Genomic DNA, 26,993 nt, shown 5'->3' on the forward strand with positions numbered 1-26,993 from the left:
CCCCATGGTCCAGCACACTCAGCTGCCTCCCCGCTAGCCCTTCTGATGGTACGGCACTGGTCCGCGATGGAGAAGGGGGTCTTCACCCCCACGTCTCAAAACGACAGAAACCAGGACTGGGGAAGCATCAAGGTGACTTGCCTCCCACACTGACCTTCTCTGGCTGGTGTGGGCAAAGGATAGGAGGGCAGCTGGGCTTCAGATGGACAGAGGGAGGAGCTGGGCTCCCAGGTGGACGGAGGGAGGAGCTCTCCCCCAGCTCCCCACCCCCAGCCCCCCTGGCTATGCCTCCACCAGAGCCAGTCTCACCTGGCTTTGTGAACGTGCATGTGCAAACCTCTCCCTCTGGGTCGTGAGCTCCTGGCAGGCAGGGACTTCTCTCGGAACCCATCCATCTCCAGGCCGAGCATCTGCATGCTCAGGGCCTTTTGCCCATTGATCAGAAGCACAGACGCATCTCCATCTCCCAGATGCCAACTCCTTCCTCCCCCGCATGGAGCTAAGGTGGCCTGTGGTTTCGAATCCCCCACCTGCACTTCAGCGGCCGTGCCATCTTGGACAGATACTGAACACAGGGTCAACCTGAGGATCGTGATCCTCACGGAGTGAGAAGATTCGAGGCTGACGTGAGACGCGACGCGTAAAGCACACTGCAGGTGCACGCTGATTCCCGTTTCCTTCCTCCACCCAAGGAGGACCGTGGGAGGCGGCACGTTCGGGGCTGCACGGGGACAAGACCTTCTCCTGCCACCTGCACCTGCCATCCCCACCCACAGCCCGTCTCATTCACACGAGGGCACACTCGGCCTGTGCAGTGTTTATTAAATACTGTCCAGAAAGCTGTACGTCGTATCAACCATACACAGACGTGAGCCGTGTCCCCACCTTGAGGGTCAACAGCCCAAGTGAGGCTGCCCACTCGTGACATTCGGGCCAGACCACTCCTTATCGTGGGGCTCTCCTGGGCTCTGGAGGGGGTTCAGCAGCATCCCTGGCCTCTACCCAGCAGAGGCTAGTAGCAGCCCCCAAATCTTGACAATCAAGAATGTTTGCAGACATTGCCAAATGTCCCAGGGGAAAAAAATCAACACTCCACAGGAGCCACACAGAACTCACACATATGGTGACCCCAAAGGGCTAACAGTCCAAGGGGGAACCCCAAAAGGCTGACAGTCCAGGGGGCCCACTCCTGTCTGGCCTGGCCACCCCTCCAGAGGGACACAGACAACTCAACACACATAACCCTGGGCGGCCCAGAAGGGCCAGGGCCCAATAAAGGGCACAACCTCCCATCCTGGGTGCCCCCGCCCCTACCTACTGAAGCTTGAAGACTGCCTCAGTGTGGACGCGCAGGGTGAGGGCCTGGGGCAGTGCAGTCCGGGGCGGGAGAGGCCAGCTTCAGTGGGGGAAGAGGCGCACCTCCTCTTGGAAATGCAGAAAATACACATGGTCAAGGACACAGCTTAGAAACGAACCCACTTTAATCGGTAGTGTACACAGAGATCTGAGGCAGGGAGCGCGTGACTGGGTGAGACCAGGCCACACACCTGTCCTGGCCAAGGTACCTGGTCCACTTCGAAGGGTCAGGCAGGGGCCGGGCGGGGACACAGAAGCAGGGTCAGAGCTGCTGCCTTGGGGTGTATGGGGTGCAGAGCTGGGGCCGGAGCACGTGTATATGTGTGTGTTCACGTGCGTACATGTCTGTACATGGGCACAATGTACACAGAATCCCCAGGAGCCCTCCCAGGCAGACTCAGGGAGAGGGTCAGGAGAAGACGCCTCAAATCTCTGAAGGCCCCAGGGGCTGAGGCAGCCTCAGGAGAGGGGCCCATCACAGTGTGTGCTGAAGGCCCAGTCCTGGTCCTGCTTCCGCCACTCAGAGACTCGCTGTGTGACCTGAGGCAAGCTCCTCCCCCTCTCTGGGCCTCAGAATGATTCACTAGATGATCTCCAAGGCTCTTTGCAGCCCTAAATGTCAATATTTTCAAGGAGATTAAGATACAAAACGTGTTTAAGAGCTGATGACAAGAGTTTTTGGTCTACAGGTTCAGATCCCGCCACGCCTGGCGTCCAGCACGTCCACTCCCAGGTACGAGGGAAAGACCCACCGGGAGCTTTTATCACCTGCCTCTCCCGGGCTCAGCTCAGGCTCCCAGCTGCTCCTCCACGCCTCCCAACAGCTGGTGTGCAGAAGGCAGTGGACAGCAGGGCTGGGCCGGTGAAGGGACAGAGGCCGGGCCGGGGAGCGCCCTGGCCTGGGGGGCGGAAAGTGCACTGCTCACCTTCTTTGCTTCCCAGCACACGGTGGGCCCTGCACCCAGCAGGTGCTCCATAAATGTCTGAGGAACGAGCACAGTGGAGGACAGCCTGGCACTCGAGGGCGCCAGGGCTGGCGCTCGTCACTTCCCCTCTGAGTCTCAGCCTCCCCCTCCGTGAAATGGGGGCAGGAGCCGCGGCCCGGCCTGCCTGCCCCACCTTGCAGGGGTCCACGGTGAAGCTGTCCAGCTGCAGATGGGCCACGGGACCCCATCCGGACGCGGGAGGAAGGCGTCCCCAGTGGAGGCCGCGTATTGCACTTGGGTAGGGGCCTAGCCAGCGAGGGGTCACCAGGCTTGCACAGTACAGTAACATCCACTTCTACCGCTACGCATGACATGAAAACAGCTGCAGCCACAAAGCACAGCCAGCGGACGAGAGGAAGCGGGGCGAAGAGGTGGAGGAGGGCAGTCCAGGATGTGGACGTGGTCTGGGAGATGTGGCCGGCCTCCCTTCGGACACACAGATGCCCCTGCTCCATGTCAGGGACAGCTAGGGGGCTGGGGGAGAAACAGCTGAGCCAGAAGGCAAGATTTTCAGGGTCGGGGGGTCTCCCAGCCGCCACCTAAACCAAGCTGGGTCTTACACCAGGAGAGCGGCCACCTCTCCCCTCTGGCTCTGGGCGTTGTTTTCAATCTGTGACTGTTCCAGGGGGCGCTGTTGGAGGCGGGGGTCCCGGCCCCTCTGGCATCGCTGTTTCTTGCATCCCAAGGACAGGAAAGCTCCGACGGGGGTCCCCGCATAAGCCCAGGGTGTCCCCCGACCTTGTTTCCTGCCCCGCAGAAACCCATCTCCCCACGGAGGAGACGAAACCACGGGGGAGCCGTGGAGAAGAGGGATTCGAGGGAAGCAGCGGGAAGGCAGGAGAACGTCCAAGGTCAGAGGCCGGGGTCCTCCAGGCTGGTGCCCAAGGTCACTGAACACGACTGCTGTGGGGTCTTGTCCAGGGGACATCGGGGGCCATCCCGTAAGGCACCACCCAAGGCGCCCCCCCCCCCCCCCCCCCCCCCCCCCCCCCCCCCTGGATGGTGCACTTGTCCCGCTCTCGGGCCTGGCCCTCCCGAAGGACCTTGGCCTTGATGTACTTGAGGTCACTGTTGACGCTGGGCCGGCGGGCGAAGGGTGACACCATGCCGTAGGCGTCCATCTCCTTGACGCGGCGCATGCAGAACGGCCTGGGGTGGAAGGCGTCGCCGTACTGCACGGAGATCTTGCGGTGCAGGGCCGGGCTCATCTCGTGCGGCAGCTTGGCCATGCTGAAGAGCACGTAGAACATCTCGTCCACGTTGGTGTTCTTCTTGGCCGACACCTCGAAGTAGGCGCAGTTCTCGTCGCCCGACACCAGCAGCTCGGCCTCGGTGGCGGGCACCTGGCGGCAGAGCTCGCCGTGGTCGTTCTTGTTGCCGCAGATGACCATGGGCAGCTCGGCCGCCTCCTTGGTCTTGTTCTTCAGGCACGACTTGACCTCCAGGATCTGCTTCTGGAGCCGCTTGACCTCGTCGAAGGACTCCCGGTTATCCAGGCTGAACACCAGGATGAAGACGTCGCCTGCGGGAGGGAAAACCCAGGTGGTGAGTCCACAGGCCGGCGCCCGACCTCCCTTGTGGGCCCCCTCTACGTGACCCATCACCCCGCCCGCTGACGTTTAGGGGCACTGAGCCCTTCGCGCAGCATCACTGACTTAGCGCTCCACTGTCTCTGTGGGGACATTCTGTTATTCTCCCATTTTCCAGAGCGGGAGACTTGAGGCCCGAGGGTTAAATCCCTTGTTCGAGGTCCCGTAGCTAATATGGGCGCATATGGTTCAAACCCAGTGAATTCACCCTACGCTTCCCTGCAGGGCTGGAGACGGGTGAGTGAGTTGTGCACCTGTGCGGACTTGTTCGAATAATAATAAAGACGATTTCCATGAGGGCCGGGGTCTTGCGTATCTTGGTCAGTGCACATCCCCAGTGCCTGGACTAGAGCCTAATGCATAGTAGGAACACAGAGAGTTGGCATCAGGCAGGCTAGCTCAACATGCCTCCTCCACCTAGTAGCCACACGGCCCTGAGCACGTCATGCGACCTCTCTAAACCTCAGTTTCCCCATCTGTCCCCAGCGGATGAAGTCCTGGCCTGTAGGATGATTTTGAGCATTTCACGAGACAATGACTGGGCAGCGGCTTATGCCTGGTGATCTTAGGTCTCAGTAATAATGATGAGAACAAGGCACCTGTGAGCACCAGCGTGGGTCACGTGCTGCATGCCCACTTTTCCCCTTGACTCCTCCCAAAACCTCTGTGAGGGAGAGTTCATCACCCTCATGTTACAGGTAAGCAGCCTGAGGCTCAGAAAGGGCAAACAACCTGCCTAAGATCACACAGCTCAAAGATGGCCAGGCCGAGATTTGGACCTGATCTGTCCTCACCTAGCTGGTGCCCAGCACCCAGCGAGGGCTCTCTGCTCCTTGAATAAGTCACGGACGAGTAAGTGAACGCCGGCCTCCAGGGCCCACACCACCCCTGCCTCAACTCGCTGCATCGGCCAAGATACGTCTTTGAGTCTGAAACACGGATGATGCAGAGGGGGGCGGGGGTGGCAGGGAGGGCGAGGGAGGGCCCATGCCTGCAGCCCAGTTTCCAGATCTTACTACAGTGAGCACAGCCTCACACCCAAGGCACCTTCCACACTGTGGCTTAAATTCGCAAGAACCTGGGGGGAAATGTCAAGATCCCTGTTTTACAGATGAGGAAACTGAGGCTCAGAGGCGCGGGTAACTGGCCTGCTTCTCAAGAGAAGACTCAAGCGGTTCCAGCTCCTGGCAGCACCTCTGTCCATTCCTCTGAGCCCCAGAGCGCGCCATGTGCCCCGGTAACAGCACATGTCACAGCCAAAACTGTGTCCGGCCAACAGCGTGCTCTGACCAGTCAGCTCGCGGGCACAGGGAGACCTCATCCCCCTCGTGGTCTCGGAGCCCAGCGCACAGTGGGTGTTCACAAAGCTGGCTGAATGGACAGGATGGGCTGGACGAATGACGGTGTGAGCTGTTTAGAAAGGCAGCGCCAGCCTGGCAACCGATTCTGCTCGTGCTGCCAAACCCCGTCCCATTGGGCTAATCCTAGGCCCCTGAGGACTCGGCGGCCTTGACATATTCAAATGCAAGACTGCGATGCCAAGCTCCAGAGACGCGGCTGGCAACGGAAGCAGGGCTGGTGGCGGGATGAATGCCTTTAGCATCTCCTGGGCACCAGCACCAGGCTGGAAAATGAGGCCAGGGTCGGGGGCTGGCGGGAAAGAGAGCAGGCAGCAGACAGGTGTGCCTGGAGTGATGTGCGCACGGGAAGAAGAGATGACGAAAATACTCTATTACGGGGATAAGACCATGAATGTCAGCGTGTGCAAGGGGCGTCCAGGAGTGTCCACGTCAGACTGATGGGGTGGTCACCTCCGGGGAGGGGGAGGATCCCAGGGTTGGGGTCATGGGTCAAGGGAGCTTTTTAGCCTTTTCTGCATGCTTAAAGGAAGGTGTGAGTATATTATTTGTGTAATTAAAAATTAATTTGGGAGGCCAGACCCATGGCGTAGCAGTTAAGTTTGGCATGCTCCACTTTGGTGGCCCGGGTTCACAGGATCAGATCCCAGGTGAAGACCAACACCACTCATCAGCCATCCTGTGGCAGCAACCCACATATAAAGTGGAGAAAGATGGGTACAGATGTTAGGTCAGAGCTAATCTTCCTCAAGCAAAAAAAAAAGAGGAAAATTGGCAATAGATGTCAGCTCAGGGCGAATCTTCCTCAGCAAAAAAAAAATAAAATAATAATTAATTTTGGAAATTGCATGTGGCTCCTCTCCACATCTCCTTTCCCTCCTTCTGACGTTAGCCCCATTTATATGGGTGGGTGCCCAGTCCTCTCCCCAAGGCAGGGAGAGCTGACATTCCAGCAGTAGCCACTGTGTGCTGGAAGCACCCCCCCCCCCCCCACCACTTTTGGTCAGTCCTCACAGCCACACCGGGGAGAAGCAAGGTTATGCCCGTTGTGCAGCTGGGGAGACAGGGATTCAGACGTCTGGTCACACGTCTGGGCCACCAAGCAGTGAAGCCAGGACTGGAACCCAGGTCGACCCAGGGCTCCTGCTATCCACACACTCCTCTCCAAAATATGGGGTCTGGGGGGTGCAAGTGCGATCTGGGTCAGATGGTCAGCAAGGACCGCCCGGAAGAGGAAGCTGTCCACCTGGGGCATTCATGGAGGGTCTGGGGCAGGGGACGGGAATGGCTCCGGTTTCTCGGCGCAGAAGGGTCTCTATCTGGGGGGGTTAGTGATGGCTGGAGGGTTCCTCACTCCTTCCTTCCCTCCCTCCCTGCCCGGCAATGCGAGGGGCAGGCCTGGGGAATGACCCCACGGCCGCAGCAGGCACACTGCGGCTGAACCTAAACCCAACAGTTACTGTGCACTTCCTGCGTGCTCACCACGCACCCACAGACAGTGACTCGTTTCATTCTCACCATGCCCTCTGGGGTGGGTGCCAATGTGATGCCAGTTTACAGATGAGAAAACTGAGGCACAGAGACAAAGTCACTTGCCCAGGGGTACAAAACCAGGATGCAGTGGAACCAGGACAGGACCCAGGTGGCCAGGTTTCCGGGCCTGCCCTCTTAGCCACCGCACAGAAGTGCCTGAGTGATGTGAGGATGGTCTGGCCTCCCCCGGCCCCCTTAATCCCCACAGTCTCCCACTCCCTCCCCACTGCTCCCCTCCTGGCAGGTTCCAGAGGCTACAGGGGAGCTTGGTGGTAAATAAAGCATGAGAGCCAGACAGCCATCTATCAGCTGTGTTACCACCTGGAGTAACTTAACCTCTCTGGGCCTCAGTTTCCCCACTTGTAAGATGGAAGCTAAAACCTACCTCCTCGGTTAGGTGTGAGGATTACATAAATACGTGCCCAGCTCTAAGAACGGGTCTTGATAAGTGTCAGCTGTTGCCATTACTGCTACTACGATTGTTACTGAGCCCCCAGCTGGGGCAGGGCCCCTGGCTGGACACTGCCCAGTCCTGCCCTACCTCGCTGAGACGTGGGAAAGGCCTGGGGCGTCAAGAGACCGGAGCCCAGCAGACTGACCACGGGCCCCGGAGCCCTGCCAAGTCACCTCCCGCAGGAGGAGAAGGCAGCAGCCCCTTGGTTTCTGCACCCGCATCCTCGGCGCCCACGCCCGCCCAGGCACCCACCTGTAAGGATGGAGAGCCTGCGCATGGCGGGGAAGGGGTGGTTGCCGGACGTGTCCAGGATGTCCAGCTGGTACATGTCCCCACGGATGTTGTAGACCTTGCGGTGGAAGTCCTCGATGGTGGGCGTGTACTGGTCGTCGAAGCGGCCGTTGAGGAAGCGGGAGACGATGGAGCTCTTGCCCACCCGCGAGGCGCCCAGCACCACCATGCGGTAGGAGTTTTTGGCGGGCACGCTGAGCGCGCAGTTGCCGCTGGACAAGGTCTTCATCATGGCTCGGGGCTGCGGCAGAGAGCAGGGAGCAGGCGTCAGGGGCCCTGGGCCCGGCCCTCCTCCGCGTGCTCCTGTCTGGGTCTCAGTTTTCTGTCTGTAAAATGGGCTCGACTCACGGGGCTGTCGTAAAGAGCTCTGCATATGGGAAGACCTCAAAAAGGCTAACTCTCAGGCCCCGTCCTCTCCATTCTGGCCTCCCAGGAGCCTGTGCCTGCAGGACAGGGCACAGGCCTTCAGCACGGGCATGGGGGCTGTGACCTTAGAGCCCCCCGGGGAGAAGGGAAAGGCCACGTCCAGACCAGTCCTCCATGCCCAGGGCCACGCTGCCCTGGGATTTTCACCCCCAGGCCCTGGGACTTTGGCCACCTCCAGGAGACCCAGGGACCTGGACTAGGTGATGCGGGTCAGAGAAACAACCCAGGAGTGACGCAAGCCGCTCAGAGCTCCAAGGGTTGATGGTTCCAGAGCACACCCAGAACCTTCCATAGGAGCCTCTTGGCCTTGTGGAAGAGGCGGAAATGGACCCAAGCTCCAAACCCCAAGTGGAGATGTGCAAACCTCCAGAGGCCCTGGGAGGCCCTCCCCAGAGGCTGTTCACAGCCAAGCCCTCCTTTCCGATTTGAGCACCCCCAGAACCCCCGAGCCCTGAGCCCCAGTCGCCCTAGTCAGTGTGAGCTCTGCTGAGACCTGCCCCCGATCCATAGCTCATGATAGTCCCTCCCCCAAAACACCCTCTTCGCTTCATGTTTCAGGGTCTGGCCCAAAGGCCACCTCCTCTCTGAAGCCCTCCCTGACTTCCCACCCCACCCCAGCAGGAAACCCTCCCCTCTCTAGAGAAGAGGAAGTGCAAATGGGCACAGACCAGCTGAAATACAGACCCTCTCTGCTCTCAGCAGGTTGCCACCCATGGCTGTGCAGGTTGGGCACTGCACCAGGCACCCAGAAAGTGGGGGCTGTCTTTGCAGAGTCCATCTGCTCAGAGAAGGCACCTTCTTTCAATCTGCACAAAAGGCAGCACCTGCTAATACGCCTGGTCCCGACCCCCGGTGGCCCTAGGTCAGGAGCCTGGAGCACCATGTCCATTCCCCTCAAGGCTGTCTCCAACCTGGTAACGTTCGATGTCTGCCGTGACTTGAACATTACAGGACCCGAGGTGGACACACCTCCCATGTGCAGGTCTCCCGTGCAGGGCACTCAGGCCTCCGTGTCTGCTTGCCCAGCCCAACTGAGAGCCACTGAGCAGTAAGCTGGAACCCAGAAAGACCCTTCTAGAAAGCTCTGGCTGGCAGCGCCTGTCAATCTCAGTAGCATACATACTCCCACATGGCCAGCTCCAAGCTATAGGACAGCTGCTATGAATGAAGGGACACGTGCAATGAGGCCGCTCAGCACCCTGCAGACCAGGCCCGGAGTTGTGACAACAGCCACCACTGACCAAGCCGGTGCCGTGTGCCAAGGAGAGGACAGCGACAGAAGCTGACATTTATTTCGCAGCCAACAGATGCCAGAGTCTTCAAATGCTGTGTATGTCACAGCCCACTTCGGCCCTCAGTAACCCCCCAAGCTAAGCAGAGTTGCCCCAATTTACAGATGAGGAAACTGAAGCCCAGAGAAAGTTTAGGAACTTGCTCATGGCCACACAGCCAGTACCCAGCCAAGGGGGGACTTGAATCCACACAGTGTGGCCCTGTGCTGCGGAGTCTTCTCACCGCCTCCCCACGAGGTACATATTATCCTCCTCTTTCACAACGAAGGACCCTGAGGCTCAGAAGTCTATGTGACTGGCCCGTTTAGTTAATAAGGGAGCCAGGACAGTGACGCCAAGCCTGAGCCCCCCCCCCCCCATTCCCCTCCCCGTTTATGCTTGAAGCCACCTCTCAATCTATCCCACAGGATTTCAGTGCATACATACAGCAGGCACTCAATAAATGACCCATGAATGAATGGAGCGAGTGGCTTTTCCTCTGGAGCCAGCCCGAGGCCCCCTTCTGGGGGCTTCTCCTCCACCCCCACCCTGCCTGCCGGCCCAGGGGCTGTGCTCAGGAGGGTCTCGGTGCCCCGGGCACACCCGGGGGCGGGCAGTGGGGAGAGGGGGCGGCAAGACCATCCCCAGGGAACCCTTCTCAGTCTCCTTCGGGGCTGGGCAAGCCGGCCTGGGCCTCTGGTAGAGATAGGGGCAAAGAGGGCCCACCCATGACAGCCCCCTCCCTGGTCCCTCGGCAGGGAGCCTGACTCTGCTGGGGATCACCTCCGTCTAGACAGAGAGAGGAGGAGGCCAGCAGCCCCCAGGACAGTCTTGGTCTCCACCCCTGCCTGCCCCAGCCTCTAGCCCAGAGCTCCTGGTACCGTGCTAATGTCAGTGACTGAATGGGCCCAAGGAAGTCAGAGACGGGGGCAGGGAGTCCAAGAGAGGAGGCAGGCAGGCAGAGAAAGGAGGCAGAGAGTCAGAGAGAGGAGGCAGGGAGCCAAAGAGAGGCAAAGGAGAAAAAAACATGTGGCTTTCCTCTCTGAGAGCAGACTGCGAGTTTCACATGGCCCCAGACATGTGGGGCTGTGTGAGCTGCCCAGACACCTGGACACCAGGTGACAGTGCCTCGGTGGGTCCCGCCTCCCACCCCCACCTCCTCCTTCCCTCTCCTCCCCCTGAGGAGGAGGCACCGTGGGTAGCGCTGTGGGCACAGCTCCTCAGCCGCTGCCTGCTCTCCTGTCTCATCCTCAGCCAGGCTGACCCCACAGCGAGGAGCACACAGGGGTCGGAGTTCAAAGGGCCCTTTGAGAGTTTAGAGTCCCACCCAGGAGGCCCAGAGAGTGGTTAAGGGGGACCCCCGGGTCATTCTAAGGGCACCTGGGAGGCAGAAAGCCCCGGAGCAGAGGTGCAGTGGGGCCATCCTGGGGGAAGCATGGGCACAGCCAGGCAGCTTCCATCACACTGGGTGCTTTGCGTCCCTTATTCCAACGACTTCACAACAGTCCCATCAAGAGGGGTCTGCCATCGACCCACCGGACCGATGGGGACACTGAAGCTCCGAGAAGCTGAGTCACCTGCCCCAGCTCACAGATGACTGGCTGGGCCAGGATTAGAATCAGGCCGTCAGCTTCAAAGTCTGGGCTCTTACCTCGATCCAACCCACCTCCTGGCCAAAATCAGAGTCTTTTTCAACAGTGTCTGACTCAGTGAGCCTCAGCTGGCATCAGGCAGGGCAGCGACCCCTGAGGGCTATTATACGTTCATTCCCTCTCTCTCCCTACAAGCAGCTGGGGGCGGGCACCCTGCCCACACTCTCCCCCAAACCCTGCCCAGCCAGCTCCCAGCAAACGCTTCGGCGGTTTCACCCGTTTCTTCCCCTTCAAGCCCCTCCCCCAGGGCTTGCCTGGAAGACGCAGGGGTCAGATGGTCAAGGACGGCAGGACGAGAGTCTGGACACGTCCTCCTCCTTGTGAGTACCCCAGAGCTTGTCACTGCACTGGCGCTCTTTCCCTCTCTGCCTCCCACACACCTTAAGCATCCTCCATCCACGCACACCCCATCCACGCACACCTCAGCCTCTCTGGACACACGTGTATTCACTGGCCTCCATGCCCACACTGAGGGGACTCCTGGGGGCTTTGCAAAGCCAACCTCAGCAGCCTTAACGGCTCAGGATGGGAGAAAGCAGGCAGGCATCAGCTTTCAGCAGATCAGCTCTGCCTCTTGCCAGCTCGGCACCCTTAGGCAAATGGCTTGGCCGGAGGGGACTGGTCATCTACCAAACAGGTACACTCTAAACAAACCCACAGCGTGGCCCCGAGAGTTTAGGGAGAAGTGAAGAGGCTGGCACAGCCCCTGGCACACAGCAAGCAGCCTCCTTTCTTTGCGGCACTTCCTCTTGGCAGCCAAGGGGCTGCCTGGAGCAGCCAGGTGGGGCGGGCCTGGAGCACAGGCAGAGGTCTTGGGGGGACCCCATCTTGTCTCTCCGATGAGAGGGGAAGCCTGAATCACGGGCTCCTGAGCTGGCTGTCCACTCCCAGCTCAGCCTCCTATCTCCCATGATGTCCTGGACAACATCCTTTGTCATCCTCCCAGGGCTGGGGGCAGAGAGGTCAGAGAGAGCCCCTCAGAGGCAGGCAGGGGGCAGGGGTCCCTCTGGCTAGCTGAGCACAGGAAACCCTTCCTGGGAAGGAAACACTCCTTGCGCCAACCTAGAAAAAAAGCTCAAGCAACTCTGGACAAGGAAGACACTCCTTAATCTTGCCTCCTCAAAGGAGATGCACCCCAGGCTGAGGGGCCACTGGCGGGTCCCATCCCAGCCGCACCCTCCCCGCCCCAGGTTTGCAAGCTGCAGCTGGCTCAGGAAGCGGGGCCAGCGTGCTTGGGGAAGGTGTGTGTCTCTGCTCCCGGAGTCTCGGTTTCCTCCTGTTTAAATGGGCTCTTACTCCAGATCTCTTAAATGGAAAGCTCCCAGCGCCAGATCCAGCACACAGGAGCAGGTCGCAGAGTCTGCCTTCCCGGGCATAAGGAAAGGGCCCAGTCCCCAGGCCCACACAGCCCTCAACGAACTTCATCTTCTCGGGACAGGCAGTTGCCGGAGGATCCCGGCCCCGAGCAGATGCTCCATCTGCTTAACTTTCCCTCGCCCTGTAAAGCGTCACCCAGCCCCCCGACAAGCCTCAAACCTTTCTTCCCGGCTTGCCCACTTCGCCCAGCTCCCCAGCTCTGGTGGGCTGTCTCGCTCCTACCTGGGAATGGCGGGCCGGGCCTCTGGCACGGCTCGGAGGGCTGCCTGGAAGCGCCTGGAGGTGCGAGGAACCGCCTGCCCCGCCGGCCGCCGCCGCCGCCGCGCTTTCGGGAGTCTGCGGGGTCTCCCGGGTCACTGCGCCCGGCTCCTCCTGCGCGCGGCTCGAGCCGCCAGGCTGGGCGCGGCCGGGCTCGGGGGATCGGGGAGCCGGAGCCCCATGGGCGGCTTCCGAGGGCTCGGCAGGGCCCGGGCGCCGGGCGGGCTCCGGCTCGCCGCCGCCGGCCCGGCCCTGCCCCGACCCGGGGGACTCCGGCTGAGCCAGGTGCCCGGAGGCGCGGGAACGTTCGATGCTGGGGTCCCCGCCTGGGGCTCCGGGGATATGGGGAGGGCGGTAGGGGCGACTCCGGGACGTAAAGAGGGTCCTTAGAGACTCCCGGCGGGTCCTTTGGAGGCGACTGTGTGTGTGTGTCCTGGGTGGGCGAACCCGCCTGGCCGCCTATGCTCCCTTCTCCGCCCGCCCGGGTTGGGGGGTTCGGCGGCTGCCGCCTCCTCTGCCCGCAGCTCGGCAGCTCTCCTCCCGCAGGAGGGCAGGTCCTTTCTCCCCGCGAGGCGACGCCAGCAGCTGAAGGAGGAGCAGGGCGCTCAGCTCCTCGCGCGTGTGGGAGGGGGCCTTGAACGCCGCCCCAAGGCTTCGGAGCTCGAGTTAGCCTCACACCGGCTCCTCCTCCCCTGCACCTCCTCTGGCCCCCAGAGGAGGCGAACTTTCTGCGGGGCCCCGGCTTCTCCTTCCCTCCCTCTCCCGGAGGCGAATGTTTCTCCTTCTCCCGCAGGGCGAGGTCAGGGGTCCCCCCGAAAAGTGGTGGCAGCTCAGGCTCCCGATGGCGGGGCCAGCACGGAAGCCCAGCTCAGCCCCGGGCGCCCTCTGTCGCCCCTGCACGCGGGGCCCGCACAGCCCCTCCGACCCCGTGAGCAGCGGGTCCAGCCGCCCCGCGCCCTCTTCTGCCTCCCCGAGCCCGCGCCCCGCCCCCACCGGCGCCCCGCCCCCGCGCTCGGCCAATGGGCGGCGGGTCCTGCGGCCTGGCGCCCCCCCCCCCCCCCCCCCCCACACGGCTGGCGCTCCGCGTGCCCGGGCGCGTGGGGCCGGGGGCCGGGCGCGCGCACCGTGACCGGAAGGCGGCACGGGCCCGGGAGGCTGACGTCTGCGCATGCCCTCACACGCGCGCCGCCCCGGCCGCAGGTGACACGCGAGGGACCCGCCGCCAGCCGCCCGGGACCCCAGCCGCTCCCGCGGGGTCGCGCGCCACCGCTCCCGCGCCCTTCTCCTTCCCGGGACCCCCTGGGTGCCCTCCCGGGTGCCCGATCCGAGCCGCCGCTCCCCGCCCGAGGTCTCGGTGCGCGCGGGACCCCGCGGGCTGGCACATGCGCCGCGCACGTGCGGCCAGACGGGGCCGCCGAGTCACCTTGGCCTGGCGCGCCTGGATGGAGGTCTGCGTGGTGTGCGGTCCGGGGGGTCCTTGGGCAGCGCCTCCCTCGCCTCCATTCTCCTCCTCTTGAACCAGGGCAGATATCGGTTATTCTCGTGCCATACCTAGACACCACTTATTACTTGATGCGTATTTTCTTTAAATCCAAGACCCACTTTTCTTCCCCTTAAACGCTTTTTTTAGACAATCGTTATATCACTGCCTTAAATGGGAAACCAGTATCACTTGCCATAAATAGAAGGTAAGAATAAAAATAAGCCCAAGGAAAACAAAGCAAGGTTATTAAGTTCTGGCTGGAAGCTGTGTCCTGCCAAGCCTTGAGATGCGTCCTCGGTGGAAAAGGGAGATTGGCAGGGTGGGGTGAGGCGTTGAAGAGCTATTAGCACCCAGCAGAGACTGTCTGCTCCGTGGCATCAGGTGGCTTAAAAGAGAATCTTCTCACTGTGCGATGCAGAGAAGGGATGCAGTCCTGTGTTTGTCAAACATATTTTGTCCCAGCCAAGGCACCGTCCCTCACTTCCAGAACCCCTGGCCCCTGGGGATGTCTGCCAATCTTCCCCCACCCCAGACCTATCCTCCCCACCTCATGGTAGGCAGTGGGGGTCTAGGGGACGCCAAGCTGAGAGTCCAGCTCCTTTGGGCAGGAGATTGGCGTTCACGTCCTGTCCCTATAGCCTCCCGAATGTTTGGCCCTGGGCTAGTAGTCATGGAAAGTCTCTGGGCCTTGGTTGTGTCATCTATAAAATGGGCACATACGATAGTCCACTGATGAAAGTGCTCAAATGGCCTTGGACTTTGATTATAGAGTGGCTTGCCCTGCTTGTCCCCGTGCCGTCTTGAGATGCTCCAGGGAGGTTAAGCAGAGAAGATGGGGCAGGTGGAGGTGGGGGCACGGCACTAGCCTCCTTGATCCTGTTTAAGCCCCTAACTGCAGGCTGGGAAATCCGGGCCTCAGAGGGGCTGAGGGACCTGCCCGAGGTCCACCAGCCAGCAAGTGGCAGCTTCCCAGCCCAGCGCTCTTTCCACAACCGGACTCTGCTTCTAGGAACTGGCTTCAGCCCAGAAGGGTTTGTGCTCAGCTCGATGCACAGAGCCTGTGAGCCTTGAGCCGGCCGTGAACTTGGCACCTGGAGGCAGGCAGGGCAGCATGCTTCACCTGGAAGGCTGGAGTCAGGAGGACTCAGGCTGCTGGGCCGGTCCCCCTACCTCCACCCCGGAAACATGGCAGGCGGCCAGCTCTGAGCCTGCCCAGGAACCCATTACCCGCTGCTTCAGCGAGTCCTCCGCCCTGAAAGGGTCACGCTCCACGGACCATAGCCCCACTGGAGGGGGCTGCATGTGGAGCTGCAGGGCCCCGGAGACTCACCTGTCCCCGCCCCACCCCGTGCAGAATGGCTCAGTCCATAAGCAGGTGCATGCACATCAGGAACTGATGCCCAAAGAAGGCTCATGTGGCAACAGTGCGCCTCCCTCTGTGCCCGCTTCCCTGTCCTCCCCTCGCTAGCCTCCCCATCTCTCATGGACCATTTGGTGTAGCCATCTCCTTCCTTACTGGGCTCCCGGTCACCCCCCTCCCATAACCTGTGACCACGTTCATCTTTTTCTAAATGTGCCACCCCCTGCGCAAGAATTTTCAATGGCTCCTCATTGCTTAAGACATAAAATCTAAACACCTGAGCTCAGCATTCAAGGTCTCCAACCAGTATCATGCTATGCACCCTCAGCCTGCATTTCAGCCAAATCAGACCACTTCCGGGCCCCTAAAGCTGCTGGGATCCCCCTCCTCAGGGCCCTTCTGTGTGCTGCTGCCGCTGTCTGGCATCCCTTTTTTTCTATCTTTACCCATTGAACTTCTATACATCCTTCAAAGCAAGGTCCACACTTCTTCCCGCTGGGCTTCCCAGCCTTTTGAATGGTGTGGATCTCATCCTCTGGCTCCCGTGGCAACAAAACCGAGCTCTTGCACCTGACCACCCCTTTAAGCCTCAGTTTCTTCACCTGTAAAGTGGGTGTTCTAATAGTAGCTACCTCATGGGTTGTTGGGAGAATTAAAATATCCTGTAAACCGCCTCGCACTGGGGGCCTTGCCTACAGTGGCCTTCCTCGTGATTACTTCCTCTGTGGCCCGTGTGACATCCCGCCTCACGTTTTGGACACATGCCTCCTCACACCCATGAGCACGTGAGCTCCTTGCAGTGGGGACCGAGCCTGATTCATCTTCGTGTTCCCACATTAGTAAGGGCAGCATCTTGCACATGGTGAGTTTTTAATAAATGCTTATTGAATTGTGCTCGGCTGAACAGCCTCCGAGCAGAAGAAATGCACAAGCTCTCCTTGGAGACAAGAGGAAGGGGAGGGCAGACACAGCGAGGCCGGCTTCCATTCCGTCTTCCTCACAGCCCCCCTTATGGATGGGGAAACTGAGGCTCCGGGAGGCTTTTCAAAGTCGGGCAGCTAATGAGAGGCTGAGCTGGGATCTGAAAGACATTTCTCCAAAGGGAAAGAGGATATTTGCCCAATCGATGTCCCGTCACATCCCCGGCAGCTTTCCTAGAACAGTGGTTCCTATCGCTGGAGAGCGTTAAGAATCACCTGGCAGAGCTTTTAAACCATAACAAAGCGCGGGCGCCGGCTCAGAGAAGCTGACTTAATTGCTCTGGGGGTGGGCCTGATCCCCACGCTGTTTAAAGCTCCTCCAAGTGATTCTAACGTGCAGCCAGAGTCGCTAGAGCCATGGTTCTCGAAGTGTCGCCCTTCGTCCAGCGGCATCAGCATCGTCTAGGACTTGTTAGAAATACAGGCCCCACCCCAGACCCACTGAATCTGAAGCTCTGGGGTGGGGCCCGGCTCCCTGCGTGGTAACCGGCCCTCCTAGTGATTCTGATAGAGGCCAAAGTTTGAGAACTACCGACCTGCCAAACCTTAGAGGTCATGTGGCCCGACCTTCCTGTTTTACAGAACGACAGATGGTTTGTGGCTTGACCAGGTTCAACACTCGTTAATGGCAGGCGAGACCCAGAGCCTGGGTCCCGACTGCCAGCACAGTGCTCTTTCCTGCCGAATGCGCCATGCGGGGCTGTGTGGCCCCTAGCTGGGTCTCCAGCCTCGGCAGGCCCAGGCGTGAGTCAGCCTGCGCCTTCGTCAGTGAGTGGCCAGCTGCACAAGCCTGCCCGGAGCAGGGGCACGGGCTCAGGCACCGGAAGGAAGGGCAGAGAGCAGTTAGCTGGAACAGACTGGCCCCATGCCTGGCATTACAGGACCTCGCCAAACCTCCCTGTAGGCGAAGCAACAAGGACAGTGACCCAGACGTGACCCGGGCCCAAGGTCAGCAGGAGCACAGTAGAACCAGCCACACCCTATGCCCTTCCCCTCATCTGCCCACTTCCGCCTCCTGCTGCCCGCACAGAGATCCTCCTGCCCCACCCTCGACCCCCGAGCCTCATCACCCAACCTCACTCAGGGGCCTACGTTCGAATCCCAGCTAGACCAGAAGTTTGCTGTGTGACCCTTGAATGGGCTCTTAACTTCTCTGATCCCCATTTCCCAGCACTCCTCCTCCTCACCTCTGAAGCTGTAGCCAGAAAGACCGACTTGAAGCTCCCTAAGCTTGCCAGGCTTCTGCACCTCCGGCCTTTGCACGCGCCCGTGCCTCTGCCTCCGAGGCCCTCTTGCCTCTGAGCTGCGACGCACACTCCTAGTTTTCTTTCTGGGAGCGAGCGGCTCTGCCTCTGGGAAGCCCTGCGGCTCCCCCCTCGGTGCTCCACGGAGCTGCTCTGTAGGAATTCCTCACTCCCAAAGTCTTGACATCCAAACTCACAGGGATTTTTCAGTGCAACCCTCACTGCCAGAAACCTTGCTACTCGCATCCGAAACTCAGCCTCCAAATAGACGTGGCGCAGCCGCCCTCACTCTCTGAGCTTGCTCCCGAAACTCCTGATGCCCACAATCAGTGTCCAGATTGATTTGTTTGTCTGTGTGCCCTCACCTTTTTTAGCACAGAGATGGTACCTGTCACATAGTGGGTGTTCAGTAAAAGCTCAATGAATGAACGAATGAATGAATAGTGCTCAGTCTCCTCTTTGCAAAAGGAGTGTTGGGTCAGATCCTCTCCGAGGCCCCGTCTGAGTCCACATTTCTAAGCTGGGTGAATCCGACTGCTGGTGACTCAGGTGCCTTCTAGCCCTCAGGTAGTTTTATGCAAATTAGAAAAAGGTGCCTCCTCCAGGCAGAGGCAGCCCCTCTCCAAGGCTCACAGCTTTGAGGGGGAAAGCACAAGCTGAATTTCCTTAGCTGAGTGCCCTTGAACAGTAAGCAACCTGAGCAACCTTTGTGACCTTATCTAGTCCTTGAAGAATGTGCCATAGGACAGTTTTGCAGGGAGCAGGGATGACCAAGAGGGTGTGATTGTTATACCAGGGTGGACCAAGCCGAGGGTGTGGCTACAACAGAAACAGCCAGAATGGACCAGAGGCATTTAATTATAATGAGGACTGTGCATGCAGCCCCCATTCCTCTCAGGCACAGGGTTGGTCCCTGTAGCTACAAGAACCTATTTTAGCCAGGCCACAAACCTATACGGGGTGGCACTATTAGCCTCATTTGTCGATGAGGAAACTGAGGCTGGAAGGGACCTAATTGGCTTAAAGACACCTGGGCAAGAGCTTGCTCTGGCACTAAGTCGGCTCGACAGCAATGCCTGCCTGTGGGCGGGATTTGCTCTCAGATACAGCGGCAGCAACAAGCACAGAAAGTGATCCTGGCCGTCCTCTCCATGGATGCTCCTCAGGAAGGAAGCGGGCAGGGTTTTTGTTCTCATTTCACTGGTGACAGAACTGAAGCTCAGAGCTGTTCGGTGACTTGCCCAAAGTCACTTTACTAGTAAGAGGCAGAGAGTGGACTGAAAAATATCTGGGTCTTTGAACAACTCGTCCTTTGATCTTTTTATTACACCCTGTTGTCTTCTTAAGGCTTGGCCTGAACGTGCTATCATAGGTCCTCTCATCCACCCATCCAACCCGATGTCATCATCATCATCATTATCATCTCCTTATCTCCATCATCATCTCCATCAGCATCAGCACTACCACCACCGTCATCATTCTCATCATCATCATCTTCTCCATCATTCTCATCATCATCTTCATCATCATCTCCACCAGCATCAGCAACACCACTACCGTCATAATTCTCGTCATCATCATCTCCTGCATTATCTGCATCTTCATCATCATCGTCTCCATCATCATCATCACCACCACCATCATTCTCATTATCATCATCTCCTCCATTATCATCTCCATCATTGGCGTCTCCATCATCATCACCACTACCACCGCCATCATCATCATCATCTCCCAAGTTCCTGGGACTTCGGCTCCTCTCTAGATGTTTATCGAGCCCCTTGGCCTTGGCCTGGTGTGGTCTAGATGGAGACAAGGGCAATGCAACTTCCATTAGCCTTGCCCCTTGGGCAGGACTTTACAGGTGTCTTCTCCATCCTGCGCCACATCTGATCCTCCCACAGCCCCAGGCAACGTGCAGAGCAAAACAGTGCGTGGAAGGGCAGCTGAGGCGGGGGAGGGTCAACAGCGGCGGAAACACAGCAGGCCTTCATTCATGCACGGCTTCCGTACTCCAGGCGCGGGCTGGGGAGGCAGGCCCTGCGGTGAGCACGCTACACACTGAACTCCTTTAACTTTCTCAACCACTCTGTAAGGAGTGTCTTATTGTCCTCATTTGCTAGACCAGGAGACTGAGGCTCAGAGAGGTGGAGTAACTGGGCCAAGGTCAACCCGCTCTGATGGGCGGAGCTGGAGCCTGAGTCTGGGACCCTGAAGAGCTCTCTCCTGCAGGAAGTCGCCTCTGGTGCAGCAACCTGACTGGTCCTCTGCGGGCAACGCCTCCCGATTTGGACCTGGCATGTGCCCTGGGACCCTCTAACTGAGGGTGCCGAAGACCCTGGGAGTTAGCGCAGCCCTCCGGGTTCAGACAGCCAGCTGAGCCGCCAGCCCCGCACCTCCCGTCCACAGAGGAGACACCTGTGCCCTCAACTCCAGAGAGACCGAGGGAGGCCAGGCTCACAGAGGCTCAGCCACACGCGGTGCAGCTCGGCGGCCCGGCCCCTGCTTCCTCCTCTGCCTCCAGCATTACTCGCCGTGGGAGGTGGAGCTGATGGGTGCCTTGGCTCTCGCTTCTTCCTCCAGCACGCTCTCCCTCCTCCTCATCACCATCCTCCACCCCTTCCTTTACCCTCATGAGCCAGATGTGGTGGAAAAGGCACAAGCTTAGCCACCAAGCAGACCTGGATTCAGATCCCGGCTCTGCTTCTCACCATATTGTGACCTCGGACAAGCCAGTTTTCTCTGAGCCTCAGTTGCCTCATCTGTCAGATGGGCTGTTGTGAGAATTCATTCATTCCATCCTTCAGTCATCAACAAACACTTAGAGACCACAGGGCTAGGAGCCAAGCGTGGCCATGCCCTGGAGGAGCCTACAGTCTAGCAGAGAAGGGAGAGAACCTGAGATTCCAGGAACGCATTGAGTCAACCAGAGAAAGAGGGTTTCAAGCAGAGGGAACAGCACACGCAAAGGCCTGGAAGAGAAAGGGTGGCCCATCTGAAGAACTGAAACCGACCCAGATTGGCTGGAAAGCAGGGGGAGGGGACATTGTACAAGACGAGGCTCAAGAGAGAACCCAGAGGTGCCGAGCGGCGCCTGGCACACGGGGGGCTCTCCATCAGGGTGAGCTGCCCTCCCCTGAGCCCAGAGCTTACCCCGAGCCCCAGGTGCAGGCTGATTCTCAAGCAGGGCGGGGGGGTCTATTTCCTCCCCTGCTCGGCACCTGGTGCTTCTGCCAATGCCACAAAAGACAGCAGGCTCATTACCTCCAAGTGCTGTGCTCGGGGCACGGCGGGTAGAGGCCCACCAGCCACCTCGGATCTGCCAGAAATAGAAGCCGCTGTTCCGGGATGCTGGGACGGTGGCCGCGGTGTGGCTCTCTCTTTCAGTGGTCTCCCGCCGCCGGGCCGTTTGAAGAAGGGGACGCAGGGCAGAGCCAGCCGTGCAGAACCCCCGCTCCCGTCCTGCTGGCGGACGGTGGGCCTCACTCTACGCGCCAAATGTGCTGCCACAAAGCTGTGCCGAAGTCAAAGTGGTGCAAATCACATCTTATTCTCCTTCTGGGTTCCACCATCCCTGTCAACTTCCTGTGGAAGTTTGTCTGCAAATATGGCCACCCCCAATCCCTCCCCTCAGGCAGGGAGCTTATTTCCTCCCCCTGGAGTCTGAGATGCCGTGTGACGTGCATGACCGACAGGATGTGGCAGAAGGGACACTGCACCGGCTTCAAGCTGGGGCCTCAAGAGGCCTGGAAACTTCTGCTTCACTCTCAGAATCCAGTCACCAGGAAGGAAGGAAATGCAGACCATCCTGGGGGATGGAGACACCAGAGGGGGTGAGAAAGGCCTCATGGAGGAGGAGAGGCCACGTGGGGGAGAAGTGGCCTCCATTCTAGAAGAATCCCTCCATGCTAGAAGAAGCACCATTCTAGAACCTTCCAGCCACTGGCTGAGTGCAGCTGCATGTGTCCAGCCGTGACACGTGGAGCAGGAGCCTTGCCCTGCCTACCACAGAAGCATGAGAAATCGTCAGACCATCCTCATTGTAAGCCACCAAGTTCTGGGGTGTTTTGAGATATAACAAAGGATAACAGAAATCGATCCGTCTGCTTTGTTTCTGCCTGAAACCCTCAGTTTTGACCGCAGTGTCTGCAAGGACGTACAGGCGCGTTGAATACCAGAAGGAAAACTGGCTTCTTCTGAGCCAACCACAGACATCCAGTGAGTCCTTTTCTCACCAAGTTTTATATTTTCTTGACAAATTTGGTTTCATATTGAGTATGAAAACTCCAGAGTGCCCCTCTGCCTCTCAGCTCCTTCTGCCTCCTCACCCCAACATCCTGGGGTCTTTTTAACCCTGCCCTCCCCGGGGATCCTGGCTCAATTTTGGAGAAAATTGCAAAGCCTATGAGTTTCTGACTCTCTTCTAGAATATTCTTAGCCTTGTGTCCTAAGCAGAGGTTTTACACCTTACAGATTTTTCAGAGGCCGCAGGACATGTGAACCATTCTCTTGCCGATACCAGCCCCTTCCGTGACAAATGCACAGTCGTACGGAAAGAGTCTTTCTCCTTCTCTCTTACAGGGGAGGCGGGGGGCAGCCTGCCCAGCCACGGAACGAATGAGGCGACAACCTGGGTGCCAGAGGGCCCTCTGCCCTGCCCCAGGACCACACGCTCCTGCACTCCAGACAGTGGCCCCTCCAATCGGGGCCGAGGCCTGGGGAGCGAGCCAACCCTGCTCTGCCTCAGAGAGGGGGCTCCAGACCCCAGGGCCCTGCTCTAGTCTCCAGGGGGAGCTTTGCTAGCAGACTGTTTCCCTGCTCGGCACACTCGAACCCGAGGCCTGTGGCACCTGCCTCGTGGGATGTTTTGATGGACGCATGGATGAGTGAGTGAATTACACAATGAATGTGGTAGGACAACCGAATAAATGAGTGGAAAGGTGAATGAGTGAGTGGGGATCAGATGAATGCTGCCATCGCCAGTTTGCCCCCAAGGCCAGCAGCAGGTCGTGTCCCCAGCTGCAGCCTGGACCCAGACACACTACAGCCACAGCTTCCGCCTCTGCTGGGTGACGGGGTGTCTCTCTCTGTGTGGAGAAATGACTCCCCTGGACCCTTTCTCCTCTTTCCATCCATGGCTGTATCAGTTAGGATCAGGATTATTCAACTGAAAACCAGAGAAAACCCAAAATAAAAGGGGATGAAAGCTGAGAGTTTATTTCTTACGCAGGGAAATGAATTCTGAAGGCCAAGGGGCTGATATTCCACAGCATCAGAGATTCAGGCTGCTTCCAGCTTTCTGTTCCACCTTCCCTGGGGTATGACCTCATCTTCATGGTCCAAGATGGCTGCTCAAGGCCAGCCATCACTTCACAGTGTGATAAATAGAGGAAGGGCTGAAGAAGGGCACACTCCATTTCTCTAAGGATACTACCTAGAAATTGGCCAGAACTGAGTCACTTGGCCACACTGGGCTGCAAGGGAAGCTGGGAAGGGTGGCCTATATTCTGAGTGAATAACCTCTAGTCCAGCTAAATGTGGGGTTTGGTTATTAACGAAAAAGGGGAGAACTGATCCGAGAGGGTCATCCACTAGGCTCTGCCACAGCAGTTAAGGGAACTTTCTTTCAGGCAAGGGGACAAGCCAGGCGGACATCTGTGGGAACAGCATTTCAGGCAGAGGGAACAGCAAGTACAGATGCTCTGATGCAGGCGTGTGCTTGGTGCATTCAAGGAAACACAAGGAGGCTCAGGAGAGCGTGAACAAGTAAAGGGAAGAATGAATAAAGCAAGTCGTGGCAGACGCAATCCTGGCTGCACACGGGAAGCTGTGGGTTCGAGCAGTTCCTGTCCCAGCTCTGTCTCTGGGTAACAGCAGGACCTTGCCGAGCGCCAGTTCCCTCATCTGCGACGTCAGGATCTTCGGGCTCCTGCCTGCTTGGTTGTGTGAGTCACATGCAGCAAGCACTCGGAGTCAGAAAAGGCGGGTTGTGTCTGTGGAACCTCAGTGTTGCTGTCATTATTGCAAAGCCACACTCAGACGACTTCCTGCTCGAGGGTGGCCTGGAAACAGCCCTTTCCGACTCTCTCCTGATGACAGGCTGTCTCGGGGGACCCCCACGGTGGAGGCCGCTGCTCCTCCATCCCCGCTTCCTCCCCCCTGCCTTTCTCCAGCACCTCCCTGTGCTGTCTCTGGGCCAGGCCTGTGTCAGAAGCCCCCACTCTGGGAACCCCTGAGTCTCCTGTGAAAGTGGACTCCCGCACGGGTCACGGGTCGTGAGCACAGAGCCCAGTCTATGCCCTCAGGGGGTACCTGCAGGTTGCCCTGGGGGCCCAGCGGAGGGAGGAGCAGCCCCTAGCCTGGGCAAGGCGTGGGGAGAGGACAGGCTAGGAACCAAGCCGAGGTCTAGTTCCAGCTCGGTCCCCAACTCACTGTGTGATCTGCGCAAACCCCAGCCTTGGGCCTCAGTTTCCCCATCGGGAAAGAGATGGTGATCTCCCGTCCGTGCTTCTGCCGACTCTGAGTGCGCCCGGCGGTGCTCGCCCCTCAAGGGCGTCCGCGAGAAAAGCCTTGGCACCGTCCGGTAGGAGATTGTACAACAGAGACGGTCCAGCCGCCGGCTCGTCCACAGGGGCAGTGGGCTCGCCATGTTGGCGCGAGCATCCAAGCAGAGGTCGGGGGCCTTAGACAGAACCTACCGTCCCAGTGGTGGCTTGGAGTGATGGCCGCTGAGGCCTCTTCCAACAGATTCCAGGCGCCTATGAATAGTTCTGGAACAAGGGGCCACCACACACTGTAAGACACCCGTTCAGAAGCCGTGACGACGGCGCTCCCACTGGGAGAAACTTCCAGCACTCCCAGGCCAGGTCGAGCTGTCAGACCGTCTGCTGTGGGCCAAGTCACTGAATGCCCCCAAGCCTCAGTTTCCCCACTGTAAAACAGGGATGTTGAGAGAATGAGAGAGGACATGAACATGATGTCCAGCACAGCGCGGGCCCTCAGTCCTCAGCAGTTTCTGCTCCTGCTTTGTCACCAGCAGGCTCCCCTCCTCCCCGCTCTCAGCCACGGCATCCTGGATCTCACCGCCCGAGCCCGGGGAAGCCACCTGCTCGCCACAGTCTTGAAACCGGTCCCAGACCTGCTTTCTCTCTCCATCTTGCCTGACAACCCCCAGAATCATTCCTGGATTTTTTCCTTTGCGTTTTCCCCTGGGGGCCTTTTAATTTCTTCCTCTGTATCATAAACACAAAACAAGTGTTTAAACGTCCGCCTCGAAGGCAATCTGGGAAGCGGGGTAGCTCACACAGAGACCAGATGAAGCCCACGCTCGCCAGCAGGCCATCTGGATGCTGGCTCTGCCGCCCTGCCCTCGCCCCCTCCGCCGGGGACCTCGTTATCTCCTGATGAAGGACCGGAATGAGGAGCTGGAGGGGGCAGCCGGGATGGCAGCCTAAGGCGGGGGAATCGCCCAGTTGCCGTGGCCTTGCCTGGTCATGCTGCAAGTCAGGATCACTCTCCCTCCCCCTCCACTTTCCAAGTCTGTGGTCTTCCCCCCTGCACCCCCACCCTCGGGGTCTTGGCAGTGGAGGAGGACCCCCGCTGTGGCAGAGAAACTGCAGTAAAGGGAGGCAGGAAAGCCTGATGGTTACCCCCCCCCCAGGCCCTGGGGGCAAACAGCCTGGATGGGGCCCTCAGCACCACCACTTCCTGCCTGTGTAACTAAGTACGTCTCTGAGCTTCTCTGAACCTCAGTTTCCTCGTCTGCAGAATGGGAATAATACTGACACTCACTTTACAGGTTTGTTTTCACGATTCATGGAGATCACGCCTGCAAAGTGCTTGGCTTAGGGCCTGCTTTACCAAAAAGTTGGCTGTCATCATGGAAACTGAGTGGCCCAGCAGGGCTGGAAGGGGCCGGACTATAGCCGGTCTCAGGCTTCACAGCCAAACATCCAAAGAGGTGGGGACACAATGGGGAAACGGCATTGGGTTTTGTCGTATGTGGTGAAAATTCAGACTTTGGCTAATGTCAGCGTTAGGGGGCTCGTCTTAACCCTAACCAGCTCCTGAGTTCCCAGGTTACTATTAAACCGTTAGGCAAATAAAACAATGTTTTAAACAAAATTGTCATTAAATTAGCGTGTTATAAGCTGCTGGGACGGCCTGGAGAGCTACACGCCATCCCTCTCAGGGCAGATCATGTGAGCTGTACTAACCACATGGGGCCCCAGACACTTGGCTTCTCCTTATTCAGCCCTTAATGGGCTGGGTGACCTTTCTCAGGGCCACCGACTCCCTGCCCTCTCTACCGCTCAGGATTACGGGGACCAACGTGGAAAATACGGATGTGAGCAGGTTCTGGAAAAGCACAGCACCGCCTGCAGACGGCAGCTGTTGTTGATCAGTGATGAGGTCCCATTACTCCGTCAATGGTCACATCATGCTAGTTTGCATTCATGAAAACACGGCCCACCTCTGGTTTGCAAGCACGCAGTGTGCACGTGTATGCACACGTGTGTGGCACAGCACACAGATACAACGGAGAAGGGGTCTGCAGGGTGTCGGTGCGGTGAATGCTGTCTGGGAGGACCAGAGGACGGCTTCATGGGACGGGGAGTGTCATGGGGGGCCTGGAAGGGGAACTCTCAGGGGACAGAGCTGGCCCTGGGCCCCTCGCTGCAGGGCGAGCCCCACCATCTGCACCACCCAGCTGAAGATGGAGAAGGCGGCTCCCTCTGGGCTGGCCTCTGTCGCCCACCCCCCATGCTCTGGTCATCCAAAGAGACAGTCATGTGCACCCAGAACGAGTCCTGGAGAAGGACCAAGGCCAGCGCTGGCCCCAGGCTGCAGGTGTCTGATGCTGCTGAATAATTCATGGTCAGCCCCAGTCAAGCATCTTCCCCCAGAGGAGCGCTATCTGCCTCCCAGATGCCGTCTCCCCCCAGGAAGCCAGGTGGCACTTGTGTGACCCTTCTTCAACAGATGGCGAGCAGGGGCGAGGCTTGCACCTGGTCAGGCTTGCGTTTCCCGAGCTGGAAGCAGCCTTTGCAGCCATCCACGCCGAGCCCGGCAGACTGCAGCTTTGCCAGGGCTGCTCCCGCTCGGCAGCCCCCAGGGCGGCCCAACCCCCACAGAAGGCAGCCTCCCACGTCCTCACCAGCCGCTTCTCCCTGAAACGAACCTCGGCTGGAGTCACCCAGCCTTCGGTCAGCCTTTCCACATGCCCTACACATGTCCCTTCCGGGGCTTCGTTTATGCCATCCGCTCCCCACAGGGGTCTCCTTCCCATCCCTGAAGCCAACCCTGGTTCCTGGCCGTTCCGAGGGCCGCACCCACAGGGCTGGGTTTTGTCGGCAGAGCCCCATGTGCTGTGGG

The 26,993-nt window shown here is 59.0% G+C and overlaps 1 protein-coding gene across 1 annotated transcript; it reads right to left on the reverse strand.

Moving 5' to 3' along the window:
* Positions 1-3,229: 3,229 nt before the first annotated feature.
* RASD2 (RASD family member 2) lies at positions 3,230-12,997 on the reverse strand. Its single transcript, XM_046646705.1, has 3 exons — positions 12,516-12,997; positions 7,529-7,808; positions 3,230-3,864 (listed from the first exon to the last, which is right to left on the reverse strand). The coding sequence occupies exons 2-3, from the start codon at positions 7,797-7,799 to the stop codon at positions 3,230-3,232; spliced, it is 906 nt and encodes a 301-aa protein (XP_046502661.1). The 5' UTR covers positions 7,800-7,808; positions 12,516-12,997.
* Positions 12,998-26,993: the final 13,996 nt, after the last annotated feature.

This window comes from Equus quagga, chromosome 19, assembly GCF_021613505.1.
Source record: "Equus quagga isolate Etosha38 chromosome 19, UCLA_HA_Equagga_1.0, whole genome shotgun sequence".
Classification (NCBI taxonomy): Eukaryota; Metazoa; Chordata; class Mammalia; order Perissodactyla; family Equidae; genus Equus; species Equus quagga.